Raw genomic sequence first — 14,558 nt, 5'->3', positions numbered from 1 at the left:
ATCAAACTGCCTCTTCCCACCATGCCTCCATCTGAATCCTTGCTGAGGACGGACTCCCTGTCCAGCACCGACCCGGTTCTGTCCGACGGATCTGTGGGGTCGGCGCCATCCCTGGGCCTGAGTCCTGGACCCAGCACCACCATGGATATCAGCAGAACTGAGCTGAGCCAGACGCAGAACAAGATGATGAGGCATCAGCAGAAAGATGGAGAGGTAAAAGAGCACACGACAAGTATTTAATCAGAGATGATTCAACACAGTGTCAGACCGGTGCTGTTTGAACTGGTCTAACTGGGAGTGTTCACTGAATCACATTAGGATGGTGAGTGAAGGGACTGGCACTGAGCGATGTGTGACCAAAGCTGAGAGCTTTCTCATCTCACGCAACAGCTTGAGGGGGCGTGGCTTTTTCACAGGGGGGAGGGAAGAATGACAAATATCTCTCTAAAATTAAGTCTTGTTTGAGCAGGAATCTAATTATCTAAACAGTGGGTTTAGAGTTTTGAAACCTGATATCAACCTAAAGAAGTAAAGTAATCCTCAGTATCAACAAGGAATAGGCCAGTTATTGATTTATTTCATGTTCTCCAGCACATACGTGTGAGAGACAGGACCATGGACCGTGAGGTTGCTTGTTGAGCTGCGTCTCTGTGTGTTGGAGGAGCTGTAGATGAGGAGCTGACAGACTCAACTTTGCGTTTCATGTTGGAGTAAAAAAGAGCTGGTTGCCTCAGCAACAGCGAGACACACTGTGTCTGCAGTCAATATTGTGACTGTAAGACATGCTACGTTTCCACATCCAGTCAGACTGACACAGTTCAGTGGCTGAGTGTTTGAGCAGATATCCTCTCATTGTCCAGGCTCTGGATTCCAGCTCATTAACAGGGGGCTGAGGTTAAAGTGCTGACACAGCTTTAACGATGTTGGATGGTGTTCTCATCTGGAGGACCCAGCCCTTCAACAAAGCCCAGTCCCGCAGTGTAGAACAATGCAACGGGGAGACCAGCCTCAACATGGTGCAGCCAAAGCAAACAAGGAGCTTTTAAGGTGCAGACACTGAGACGGTCTTTACTGGACAAGTCAGTCACAAGACCTCATTCTAACTGAACCTGTGTTCAGACCCAGGCTGAAGGCAGAATGCATCAGGGTCTCATCAGTGTCTGCTGATGTCTGCGGAATGGGTTTATGTTAACATGTGGGAGGCGATGTAGAGACTACAGTCTGTACTCTGCTCTGTCTGATACATCCAGGAACACACCAGTATCAGGGTCAAACTCAGAGACAGTATTTTCTGCTTCTTCCTCTATAATATAACCTTGAATGATAAATGTGTTTATTAGTGTGTGCAGCCTTCACCATGAGACCATCTTTAAAAGAGTCACACAGCGTTACTGTGCATGCACAGCTGAGTTTTTGAGCTGACCTGTCTCGTGTGAACAGATGACGTGGAAGAAAGACGTGGACGATCCTCTGAACTCTGAGGCCTGGGCTGCTCTTCACAAACTCTCCAGCTCAGTAAGTTTCTCACAGCCCTGCAAAACACAGGCTTCATATATAATTCATACCATCATACCTACACAGCACCATGCCTCTTCCACACCTCAGGTGCCTGTTGGAGCTGAGGCCAGTAACCTGTGTGGACAGTTAGTCCAGGTCCTGGTCTGTGTTCAGACCTGGTCTGATCTGCTGGTTCAGTCTCTGTGTTTTAATGCTCATTCCTGTTTCTGTGGAGAGAAGGAGGTTATAGTTGACTGACAGCCAGCTCTTTCTGACTGACAAAAGAGAGAGGAGAGCGATGGCTGTTACCAGGGCAGCTGTTGCCACGGTTACTACATTTTTCAAGTGCAGGAGCCTTGCTGCCACCTGGTGTCCGTTCAGTCGTATTACCTGCAGCAGCCTGGATTTATTATTTCACAGCAGAGACAAGTAAAAATCATTTGCCCCTTCGTTCAAACTCCAGATAAAAATGTTGTGAACATTCCACAATAAATTGAATTTGCAGTCACTACCTTCGTTGTCCGCACTAATTTCTCTGATGCACCGGCAACAGAATTTCTTTCTTCTGTTGCCATTATCTGTTTGTTTCCATTCATTCTGATTATTTACATATAGTTTCACATCGACATGTATCAGATTGTAGATTTTCAACATTTCCAAATCCCAGCTTCTACACTGAAAGGACATGCTTCTTTATTTCACTATGTGACAGTGAACTGAAGATCTTGAGGTGTAGAACAGATGGTTTGATTTTCAGATTTTTATAAACTAAATAATTAGTCAGTTAATTGAGAAATTAATCAAGCAATTAATTGCTGATGTGAATAATTGTTAGCTGCACCCTGTCATATCTGAGTCACTGTTTTATTCAAGTGTAGTAATATATGATTCTCATTCTGTCTGTCAGGATTCAGGAACCATATTGTATATGAACCTGAAACCATATCACAGTCCTGATTGAACTGTTTCCACAAATCAATATTTCATATGAACAATGTGAGACATGAAATCGGTAAATGAGTCATAGAAGACCCTCAGGTCTCTCAGCTCATAGTGGTGGGTCTGCTGTGTAACACTCACTCCCTGGTTCAGCCTAACTGATCTAAGACCATTCATCCATTCATTGGCTGTGTCTGAAATAACTCACTACTTTATGTTTATCTTTACATTATGTTGTTTACCTGGATGTGTAAATGTTTGCTAACATGGTGAGCTATGCTAACAGCTTCAGGTAAAGGACAGATGAGTCTTGTAGAGTGAACAGTTGACAAAGTAGAGTGGACAGGAAGTGACATCATCGGTGATGAGATTCTTTTCTCTTGCAGGCTGATGACAAGGCGTTCGACTTCAAACCTGGCTTCATGGCCTCTTTCCTGGACTTCCTGAAGACAGGTAAAAAACAGTCGGGCCTGGACCAGGGACCTGACGGAGATGAGCAGGAACCCCTGAACCCCTGCTCGTCTCTGAAGGGAGGGATCACGCCCTTATCCCCGCCTCCTCCTCCCCTACCACAAACTCCTCCTCTGCAGGCTCCCGGATCCTTCGGTGAGGGAGGGCAGGGTGAGGGGGAGGACCTGGCTCTCAGCAGCTGCCCCAGTCCCTGCAAGCCTCTGGATGATGAGCTGAAAAGGAACCTGGAGACGCTGCCCTCCTTCTCCTCTGATGAGGAGGACTCGGTGAGTAAGAACCAGGATCTGCAGAAGAGCATCTCATCTGCCATCTCTGCCCTCTATGACACCCCTCACTCTCTGGCTGCTGCAATGGCTTCTGCTATGGTCAAAGCCCCGCCCACTCTGTCCCCACCTACCCCACAGGAGCCGCCGCTCAGCCCCCCTCTCCCCGCCATGCCTCCACTCATCCCCAGCATGGAGAACGGAAAAGAGGAGGCGCTCACGTACACTCAGCATCGCACACAGGATGAGGAGCAAAACCTGGTCTCCCCAGAGTCCAACAGAGAGAAAGCAGAGGAGAGGGAGCCTGAACGAGGAGCAGAGGAGGAAGAGGAGGAAGAGGAGGAGGAAGAGGGGGAGGAGGTAGGAGGAGAGGAGGCTGCGGACAATAAACAAATGATGAGAGATCCAGAGAATCTGCAGCCGGGGGCCCTGGAGGAGCAGGAGGAGGAGGAAGATGAAAGGATGTCTGACATGCAGATTTTGGAGGTTCCTAAGGTTGAAGGTAATTTGTCTGTTTTCTTCTCTATCTTTAAATGTTCTGTAAACGATCATCACAGCCACTAAATGTCAGACCAAAACAAACGCTTTATGAGCCACAACCCCCCCGACCTCCCCTCATGTTCTCCGTCAACAGGGTGTTAGGGAGAAGAGTGAAATCAGACACTAAACACACAACGAGAAGCTCAACTGAATTAATTTCCCTGTGAACATGAGAGCCAACAGGAAACAATCTAACCACATCATTAGCCATATTGCTGTGATATGCTCCACAGCAATGCTGACAGTTAGCCAGCTTCATGCAGAGACACCAGACCAGGAAATGAAATGAGATCTGAGAGTCATGTGACCTTAAACACCTGCAGCAGTTAGAAAGTAACCCCCCCCCCCACCCTTTGTGTTTCAGATTCTCCATCAGGACCTGTGCTCGCTCCTGCACTTCCATCTCCATTACCATCCATCTCCCCCTCACCGCCCACCTACTCATCACCATCACCCCTCCCTCCCCCGTGCCTCTCTGTACCCTCCCCTCTGCCAGTCCAGCAGGGTGAGGAGGGGGTGAGTCCAGCCTACCCTCCCTCTGAGCAGCAGCAGCAGCAGCAGCAACAGCCCTCCTACCAACCACCTCCAGCGGCAGGCACCTCCCCTCCCCCCTCCACCTCCCCCCCGGCCATCCCATCCTCACCACTCTCCAACCTTCCCCTGGCCCAGTCCATCCCCCCTCCATCCACCACTCCTCCCCCATCATCATCTGATCAGGACCAGGAACCTGAAGCTGGGCAGCCTTCCCCCTCTTCACCCTCCTCTTCCTCGCCCTCTTCATCCTCCTCTCCGCCACCATCACCTCCAACCCCGGAGGAGGCCCCAGCATCGCAGCGCCTCACCTCCCTCCACCTGGCGAAGAAGCAGGCTGACGCCGCCATCGCTGGGGAGAGTGAGGAGGAGGACAGCGAGAGCGGGGGCGAGGGGATCTTCCGCGAACGAGATGAGTTTGTGGTTCGAACCGAGGACATCGGGACCCTCAAGGTGAGACTACGGCTCCCAGGAAGTGTGTGTGGTGAATGACTTGGCATTAATGGTATAAACTGTGTTTGTGTCACCAGATGGCCTTGCAGACAGGCCGGGAGCCCCCGCCCATCTGGAGGGTGCAGAAAGCCTTGCTCCAGAAATTCAGCCCAGAGATCAAAGATGGTCAAAGGCAGTTCTGTGCAACCAGTAATGTGAGTTTTCCAGAAGACATGGGTTTAACTCAGGGCTCTCTGTGTGTCCAAAGCAAATCAGTGATGTCACACCTTCACCTTTCTCCTTCCTGTCTGCTTTAGGATTCTTCTTCTGAACTGACAGTAAACATATCAAATGTGCAGTACAGAGGAAAAATATCTAAAAAATCACTGCTACCAAAAATATTTACAATTAACTGACAATCCTCCTTCCTCAGTATCTGGGTTACTTCGGTGATGCCAAAATGCGCTACCAGCGTCTGTACGTGAAGTTCCTGGAGAACGTCAACAAGAAAGATTATGTCAGAGTGTGTTCTCGAAAGCCGTGGCACAGAGCCGGACTGACTCTGAGGTAAGGCCAAGGTCAAGTTCTCTAGCCGTCACTCAGAGGAGGATTGATTTCAGATAACCAACCAGCTTCACTGTGTGTCTGACAGGAGACAGTCACTCCCCAAACAGCTGCCCACCATTCACAGTCAAACCCCCCCTCGAGTGGACAGAGACGACAAGGAGAGACAGAGAGAAAGAGAGCTGAAGGAGCAGAGAGAAAGGGAGCACAGGGAGAAGGAGGAGAGAGAGCAGAAAGAGAAGGAGAGACTGGAGAGGGAGCAGAGAGAGAGGGACCGCAAAGAAAGAGAGAAGGTGGAGAGGGAAAAGGAGGACAGAGAGCGAAAGGAGAATGAGCGAAGAGAAAAGGAGAAAGAAATGGAATGGGAAAAGGAGGAGAGTGAAAGGAGGGAGAAGGAACTGAAAGAGAGGGAAAGGAGAGAGAGAGAGCAGAAAGAGAGGGAGCTAAAAGAGAGGGAAAAGAGGGAGAGAGAGCAAAAAGAGAGGGAGAAGAAAGAGAGAGAGCAAAAAGAGAGGGAGTTGAAAGAGAGGGAGAGAAAGAACAGGGAGCAGAGAGAAAAGGAGAAACAGGAGAGGGAGCGAAAAGAAAGAGAGAAACAGGAAATAGAAAGGAAAGAAAAAGAGAGACAAGAAAGCGAGAGACAAGAAAGAGAAAAGAAAGAGAGGGAGAAACAGGAGAGGGAGCGAAAAGAAAGGGAGAGACAGGAGATAGAAAGAAAAGAAAAGGAGAAACAGGAAAGAGAAAGGAAAGAAAGGGAGAGACAGGAGAGAGAATGGAAAGAAAGAGAGAAACAGGAGAGGGAGCGGAAAGAGAGGGAACAAAAACAAAGGGAGAAACAGGAGAGAGAGCAAAGAGAAAAAGAGAAAAAGGAGAGGGAGCAAAGTGAGAGGGAGAAACAAGAGAGGGAAAGAAGAGATAAAGAGAGAGAAAAGAGAGAAAGGGAGCGGAGAGAGAAGCAGAGAGAAAGAGAGCAGAAGGAGAGTGAAAAAGAGAGGGAGCAGAAAGAAAACGAGGGAAGAGAGCGGGAGAAAGAGAAAAGGGAGAGAGAGGAGCGAGAGAGGAGAGGTGACACAGTGGAGTTTGCAAGGTTGAAGGAGGAGAAGAGGATGGAGCATCAGTCCAGAGCCAAGACGTCAAAGGACAAGGCAGAGCCTCCTCCCAAGAAGAGGAAGAAGTGGCTGAAGGAGGTGCCGTCCTCCTCCTCTGAGTCTGACTCCTCTCCACCCAGTGATGAAGAAGGTCAGTGGCTGTGTGTGTGTGTGTGTGTGTGTGTGTGTGTGTGTCTGGTACACATGTCTTTATAAACCTTCAGCGAGTGTCTGCAGCCCCTCAGTGCAGCCTCTCTGTGTTTCAGGGCCTGTTCGAGGTGGAGTCAACAGCCGAGCCATGAGGGAGATGTTCAGGAGCTATGTGGAGATGCTGGTCAGCACAGCACTCGACCCTGATATGATCCAGGCCCTGGAGGACACTGATGGTGAGCACTCGGCTGGAGGAACACAGTGGGAGCGTAAACATGTTGAGAATAGATTGAACAGCCTTTTCTTTCATGTACCAGTACTAAACCGAAACTTTTCAAAGGTGTGCTGCAGAGTTTCAGAGGGTTGAATGTATTTTCTTTATCTTACAGCCACCCGGGTTTTTTCCATCAGTTGTCATAGACTCTTGAATTTGCTACAGTTAATGAGTCACAGTGAAGATAATGTCTGGAGATTGACTGATTTGAAAAACTGAGGTCATGATAAAGTAACCCTGTTCAGTGTGATGGTTGCTGTGAGGAACTGAAGCTTAAGCTACGTTACTATAGTCTCAGTTTGGCGCACGATAATCGTCCTATTACATGGTCACCACCTCCTTTGGTCCAATTATCTGCTCGCATGGCTTCTCATATCACTGCTATGCAGACGACACCCAACTATACCTGTCCTTCCCACCAGACGAGCCCACGGATCTCAGACTGTCTCTTTGACATATCCAAACGGATGAAGGAACACCACCTTCAACTAAACCTCTCTAAGACTGAACTACTGCTCATCCGGCCAATCAGTCTCTTCATCAAGATGTCAATATCAAAATCTTTTCATCCCTTACAGGAACCAGGGTCGCAAGAATCCTGGGTGCCATGTTTGATCACCAGCTCTCCCTCTCTGACCATGTTGCATCTGTCCCCTGCCTGTGCCACTTTGCTCTGTACCACATCAGAAACATGTGTTGGTCGCTGTAATATTCATATTTTCACTATCATCATCTCTCCAGCCACTGCGGGACACTTACTCTATGCTTTTGAGACCATCTGTTGAGAAAATCTGGGAAGATGAATAAAAAGTGATGTTAAAATCGTGTAAACATCGGCTTTAATACACTCGTTAATACACTCCTAAAGACTTGGTACTCTCCTTTGACTCCTCTCTCGCGCTCTGATCTCTCCTTCACCGGCACCTTCCACTTGTGGCTGAGAACCAGGCACATTAACCCTATCTCGTCAGTAACATGAATTCATTTTTTTTTTTTCCCATATTAGAAGAACTGATGATGTCTGCACTCTGCACTGTTTCACCTGTCCTCGCGATTCTCCTCCTTGCGAACTCTGTTTTTAAAATAATCTGTGATTTGAGACATTTCTGCAAAAAAAAACCATACATGGGATGTAATGTTAATTTAGGGAAACTTTTCAAGAAGCTGGGTGTGCTTGGGTGTAAAAGAGATAATATTCACTTGTTTGAAGAGCCGCAAAATCAGGTTGCCGTCTCCTTCAGCAGGCAGAAAATCCAGCGCGTTCATATTCTTCTTCTTTGGCAATTTCGGGTGACTCTGCCTGATGCACGGGTTACTATACAGCGCCAATACATTGCTGTAGTGAAGTACAGCCACAGTTGCAGTTACAAACGTCAAATCCACTGAGTACCAAGAAAACAAGTTCTAGAATTTTGTCAGGAGGCGGAGGTGGCACAAAATGTGACGGAGGCGGCCGCCTCGCAATTATCTATGCAGGAAGAACCCTGTATGCTACCTCTCAGCCTCTGTGTTCCTCTAATGAATGATGTCTAGCATCACCATCCCTGACAGTCTCAGTCCAGACTCTTCTGGTCTGTGGTTCCCTGATGGTGGAACAAGCTACCAAAGTCTATCAGAGCAGAGTATCCCTCTCTATCTTCAACAATCTGTTGAAGACTCCTCTCTTCAGAGAGCACCTCCTCTCCTAACACCTCTAACACCCTGACATGTCTAACTAGCTCTTACTGTGAACTTTACCTGATCTCCTTCTTTTATTAAATAGATGTAGTACTTAGTTCTTACACCAAGGTCTCCTACTGCACTGAAGCTTTACTTGAGAACCAGTGACTACAGGGAAAGGGTGGTAAGTCACAATACCCCGGGGGTCTCCAACCCTTTTCACTCTGAGAGCTACTTTGACAAAATTAAAGGATCTGAAAGCTCCTCATGTCTTATATTACTGGCGGAGCAGGAGCACTACTTCATCAACAGAGTGTCCCAGGGCCAGCACGGTGCATGGACACGTCGGGAGGCCACCACAAACAGAAGCATCAGCTGGGCAGACATCTAGCAAGCTCCGTAAGCACAGCTAAGCTTCCTAATAAGGACAACATATGATACCGTTCCATGTCCCTGAAACCTCTCCCAGTGGTTCAGGATTGATGACAAGTGCCCGCTGCACAGCAACAGCAACAGCAACAGCAACAGCAACAGCAACACAGGCCTCCAACACATCCTGCCATCCTCTCAAGTGCTCATTGCCTCATTGCAAGTAGCTAGTCTTCTGTTTTGAGATCATGCAAACAACTCTCAGGCCAGATGTTGTGATGTGGTCCACAGCTGCCAGGATAGTCCTTAATTATTGAGCTTACAATTCGTTGGGAAGAGGGGATACAAGCAGCACATGAGTTCAGGTGGCTCAAGTAATAGGAAATGGCAGTGTGAGTGCAAAGAGGCGAGCTGAACAGCATCGATTCACTCAGTAGAAGTTGGATGTAGAGGCTTTGTGGACAAATCCGAGATCCACTGTGGGGGGAAGGGCGGTTGAATGTTGTAGAAAGGAGGGCAAACAATCAAGATACAGGCTGTCAGGATAAAGACAAAGAGCTGATACAGATCATAATGAGAATAGAGTTCTGTTGAAACAGAATGATTGGACAGCAGAGGGGTTTAAATCCTCTGAGAGGGGCCAATTCTTCAAAGTGTGTAGGTGATGGACCTTCTTCTTGTGATTTGTGACATTGCTGAGCAACTAGGAAAGGTGAGGAAAGGAGGAGACATGGTGGAAAAGTGGAAGTGACGAACTCAGAGAAGAGAAATGTGGTTAGAGGTGTAATTTATGTTGTTTGTGCCAACATGTCAGAGAAGGAGATAAAAAGAATAGATAAAAAGAAGGGTGAGGGTGGAGAAGTTACTGATGCCAAGCAATAGCTTGCAGTGGGGGAAATCCAGAGGCTCCATTTTGATAACTTCTGGTGACAATGTTTGTCTTTCCAAATGAAGAAATATCAGACCATCCTGCACTGCTTTAAAGGCCAGGGATATGGACATAGGGCCATGTCCCACAGGGAGAGTCAAAGATGTGCAAAGTGTGAGGAAGACCATGATATCCTGGAACCAGGAAGTGTCTGTGAAACTGTGGGAAACCATAGGGCATCTTTTCAACAACGTTATCTCAAGCAAAACAAGTTCATGAGGTCAGAGATCAACATAAAACCTCTTCTCTGCAGAAGCCTCAAAAAAGTGGTCAGGTGGATCAAAACAGGTCAAGATCAAGAACACCTGTGGACGGGTCCTTGGTGTCTCATTTCCCCTCTTCTTCCCTGGTTGATCAGGAGGCTGTCGTGATTGACATGAAAATTTATGAGTGATTCTCTGAATAAAGCTCGTTCAGGACGCCTGGTTAAAGTTAGTTAAAGCTAGTGTTGTTTTTGTCATCACAGGTGTGTCTGCAGAGACACACACACAAACATCAAACAGATCAGAAAGGCCTGTGATGGGAGTGTTACATTCATCAAAACAGGAATAGCTTTGAAACCATGATAACTGAAGTGTGGAGTTCTCTGGGGAGTATTAATTTAATTCATTTTTACAATCCACACAAGCTTTTAATACTGTCTGAGCTCGAGGAAATAATGAGTAAGATAAGACCTCCTGTTGTTATTTGGGGAGGTGCTTTGAATGCTCGTAACCCGTCAGGGAGTAATCAGGTAACAGATACTGATCATGATGGAAGCGTGGAATTCTATAGGTACTCACAGCGGTTGGTTGGATAAATGAGTGAAAATGTTCCAGCACAGATATAACACTTGGCTCTGCTGTCTTGGTAAGAGTTGGTGGTAGTGATCACTTCACTACTGTCAGTCATTTTAGAGGGTCCCTGCTCAAAGAATCTGATGATAGAGATACAAGGTTTGACAGAGGGACAAATTTGAGAATGACATAGCAGCTCAGGAGGAAGTCAACAGTGCAGTGAAATGATCTTTGGAGTAGCCTCAATGACAGTCCCTGCTGGGGTACACTATCATGGTGGAACAAGGATTGTGATAAGGCAGCGAGATAGTACCCTACTCGCATGAATGGAGTATGAGTGAGTGACCTGGTTAGATGAAGAGGTGCAGGTGATATTTATCACAGTTTAGGTGTTATTAATGTGAGGAACACCTTTCACCACTGTCATGTTCTGCTTAAAGAATGTGTGCAGCTTCCCGCACTTGAAAGAGTTTGATCCATCCACCGGCTTTTAACTGGGCTCCACTCAACGACCAGACAGGTTTCTTTTTTCTTCCTTTTACTTTGGAAGGTTCAGCAATTTGAATTGATAGTTCATTTACATGGTTCCATTCCATCAGTCCATTGTCATTTATTATTAGTCATTAGGGGAATAACCGTTGAATAGAAAAAAAAACAGAAGAGAGAAAAACATGTATATTAAGACTAAATGAATAAACAAGCACTCGTAGATATAAGACATACACCATGAGTGTCGCCTTTCTTCACGATTTGCCTTCACATAGTTTCCTCGCATTAATTGTAAATAAACTAATACTTTTCATTACCCTCAGACTTTCAGCTCAATATCTATAACAGGCTTTTATTGCATTTTACCCCGAACATTTTAACATAAAGCATTTTAACACGCTGTAAGTTTTATTATGACTTTTTCCACCATGTTTTTGCCACTAGTGACTTCAAGTCATGTCATCAGCATTTCTTGTGCCTCAAGCTGACAACGTCAAACATCATCAGACTTGTAACAACTTATTATCAAAGAACAAAGAACTTGGACAGACACATGGACTAAAATGTTAATTTATCGAGCCGACCCTCGCGGCATGAAGCTAACACTACCTGGCGCTTTTCCAACACGCAGCAAGTAGTGTTAGATCTTCACCAGATCAAACATACTAACAGTCTCTTACCGACTGCTTCTCCGTGGCTTTCATACACCACCGTTGTGTGAAAGCCACCTCTGACACCCTTCAGCCTGCTCGCACCGTTGATCTCGTCTGTGGCTGTGACTGATATGAGAGTAAATGAGTTTTCTCCTGTACTTGACCTCCTCAGATGAGTTGTACCTCCCACCCATGAGGAAAATTGACAGCCTGCTGAGTGAGCAGAAGAAGAGGTTGTTGAGGAGAGTCAACATGATCGCTCAGCACCAGGTAACCTGCTCTTCTTCTTCTCTGTCTGTTAAGACCTGACTGCCTGTTGATGATTTACAAGAAATACATTGGTGTCACAGTTTAAAACAAATGCCCCATCTTTGAGTGTAAACTAAACTTGAATAATCGTGTCTCATGTTTCTGACTTGATTCTGCTTCCTCTCTCCAGGAGGCTTTACATATATTCCCCAAAATGACGGCCGACCCGCTGGACTCTGGAGCCGTCAAAGTTCATCTTGGTGGGGATGGCTACAACCGCAAAACTCTCAGCCGGGTCAAGAGGAGTATTCCCAAGCAACAGGTCAGAAAGAACATGGATATAACATCACACTCCCTACACGACTTCACAAAATATGTCCTGGTGTGTACAGTTTCACACATGGATAAACAAGACATGCAAGACAAGAACAGAGTGTACCTGTCAGTCAAAGAACAGGGTGCAGGAAATATAATGCAGGAGTTTTTTTTTTTTTTTTTACTCACTCAACATAAACTCCCGGAGTTAAGACAAGACCTGGCAGAGGTCAGACCTCAGAGGTCAGTCCTCAGAGGTCAATCCTCAGAGGTCAGGGTCCTCAGAGGTCAGGGTCCTCAGAGGTCAGGGTCCTCAGAAGTCAGGTTAGTGTGATGAATGGATGGATTCAGGCTCCTTAATTGAACAAACTCTTGAAAACCTCTTTAACTGGTTGAAGAGCAGTAAAATGTATCTGACACCCTTTGATAATTCAGCTGATATCCATCGTTATGGTTAAAGAACATCACAAAGCTTTTTAGTAGTTATTTATTATTTAAGCTACCCTCTATTATTACTTTATTATTTATTATTCTAGTTTCCTTACAGCAGCTGTGATTGTCAGTGGGGTGGGAGGACCTCCTGTGACCAAATGTTGTAATAAAGTTCATCAGTCCTTTTCTCTCTCTCTTCTCAGGATCTGAAGATTTCCATTGAGACATGTCGGATCTACAGTCTGTATCATTCCCTGCACCACTACAAGTATCACACCTTCCTGCACTGTAAGAAGGAGGTAAGGATGGCTTCACTAGGCCACCTGTATGTAAACCTGGTACATTCACCATGACTGAGCTGTCAGTGCTGCGCTCATGAGAAGTGCTGATCAGGTTGTTTGGCTCACACCAAACCCGAGGCCAGAGTCCTGTACTACGAAGCAGGATCTGAGGTTATCGAGGTCACTTCAGGTTAAACTCTGGGTTTTCAGTCCTACGACGGTGGTTCACTTGTTACCGAGGTAAATCACCATGGTAACTTAGGCTGAACTCCTAGCCTGCTCCCGCGCAGGTTAACTTCAGAGGATCAGATCAAAACCTGTCAACAGCCAAACTACTGACCAATCAGATCACTGGAAAAAATGAGTCATCATTACTACAGGATCCTGACAGGGACAAAAGACTTTACAATAAAGTGATCAATAATAAAGATGAGCAGATATTTATATAAATCAGTGGATGGTTTTGCTGTTTGAGTCTTTCCATGTGTTACTCTTTTTTCTAGTGTTTCTCTTTTATTCTAGTCATGTGATCATGTTGTTACATTTCACCTCGTTGAATTTCACTTCATGACATCACTGTAACTGAATTCACCTGCAGGTATCAGTGTTTCTTCTCATATTAATACTTTATTCATGATTCTGATGAAGTTACTTATGATTGAGAACTCTTCCTCTTTCACATGAATGCGCCCGACCTGGACAGGTGAACCCAGGCTTAACTGAGCCAGGTGATGACCTGCTTTGTAGTACAGGTTATCAGGATGGTCAATGTTAGGTTCAGTTAAGCCAGATATTAAAAGTTATCCTGGGTTTGTTGAACATGCTTCGTAGTTCAGGCCTCTGGTGTTAATGTCTGACTGTTTTTATTTTTTAAGTCAGTTTTTTAAAGAGCCCCAACAAATCCCCTGCTGACCCCACACACTCTTCTGTCACGGAAGTCCCTCGTTCTGATTGGCTGCTGTATTGCCCCTCCCTCCTGACTCAAAGTTAGTGATGTGACAGGTGAAAACATCGGCCTGTCCAACAAAGGAGATGGTTACTGAACTATTCTTGACCATTAAACAACCCTAATGTTCTTTGACTGTGCTCAGGAATGTGATGTAATCATTTTGGGGGAGGGGGATGTCTTTGCCCCTCACCCACTGACCCAGAGAGACCTTGCATGGTTGCTCTCCTTGTTGGGTGCAGGGTTGTGTTGTTGTTCTGTTGAATTATGCGGTTTGGTTGTAAGGGGACACAGGTCCCTTGAACATTACCAATAAAGATGGAACCATCTTCGAGCAGGTTATGGTCTATAAATACATTGTGCATTGTCCTTCTCCCACCATGTCACTGTGCTGCAATTGAAGGTCAAGGCAGAATTTAGTTTTCTATATAGAAATCTTTCTTCTTTACATCGGCTGCCAAACACTTGTTCAAATGACCATACTGCCTCCTGTATTCTCTGGTCAAATGGCCAATAGATTTGTCGTAACATACAGTGGTTTACATTCATCTATAAAACTCCTCTTGGATACTCACCCCCCTGTTTTAAACAGTTATTGCAGCCAACCTTGGTGGCCAAGCACAATACATGGTCTTCTTCATAGATCAGAGTAAAGGCTCCTATATCCAACACATCCCTCAGCCTGTTGTCAGTCCAGTCTGCTGCTGCTGCT

General features: G+C 46.1%; 2 protein-coding genes across 2 annotated transcripts in view; both read left to right on the top strand.

Moving 5' to 3' along the window:
* prr12b (proline rich 12b) overlaps positions 1-14,558 on the top strand; it is a 33,431-nt gene that overhangs the window by 17,500 nt on the left and 1,373 nt on the right. Inside the window, exons 5-15 of the mRNA XM_056400650.1 lie at positions 1-213; positions 1,441-1,515; positions 2,823-3,672; positions 4,075-4,694; positions 4,772-4,888; positions 5,107-5,240; positions 5,326-6,476; positions 6,592-6,711; positions 11,796-11,893; positions 12,063-12,194; positions 12,823-12,918. Of these exons, the coding sequence (XP_056256625.1) occupies positions 1-213; positions 1,441-1,515; positions 2,823-3,672; positions 4,075-4,694; positions 4,772-4,888; positions 5,107-5,240; positions 5,326-6,476; positions 6,592-6,711; positions 11,796-11,893; positions 12,063-12,194; positions 12,823-12,918 (3,606 nt within the window). The remainder of the gene's footprint in view (positions 214-1,440; positions 1,516-2,822; positions 3,673-4,074; positions 4,695-4,771; positions 4,889-5,106; positions 5,241-5,325; positions 6,477-6,591; positions 6,712-11,795; positions 11,894-12,062; positions 12,195-12,822; positions 12,919-14,558) is intronic.
* nosip (nitric oxide synthase interacting protein) overlaps positions 9,597-14,558 on the top strand; it is a 70,884-nt gene continuing 65,922 nt past the window's right edge. The window contains exon 1 of the mRNA XM_056400656.1: positions 9,597-9,600. The gene's annotated coding sequence lies outside the window, so the exon portion shown is untranslated. The remainder of the gene's footprint in view (positions 9,601-14,558) is intronic.

This window comes from Seriola aureovittata, chromosome 17 (genome assembly GCF_021018895.1).
Source record: "Seriola aureovittata isolate HTS-2021-v1 ecotype China chromosome 17, ASM2101889v1, whole genome shotgun sequence".
Classification (NCBI taxonomy): Eukaryota; Metazoa; Chordata; class Actinopteri; order Carangiformes; family Carangidae; genus Seriola; species Seriola aureovittata.
Note: the sequence above shows the minus strand (reverse complement) of the source record. Positions and strands in the feature narration are given on the sequence as shown.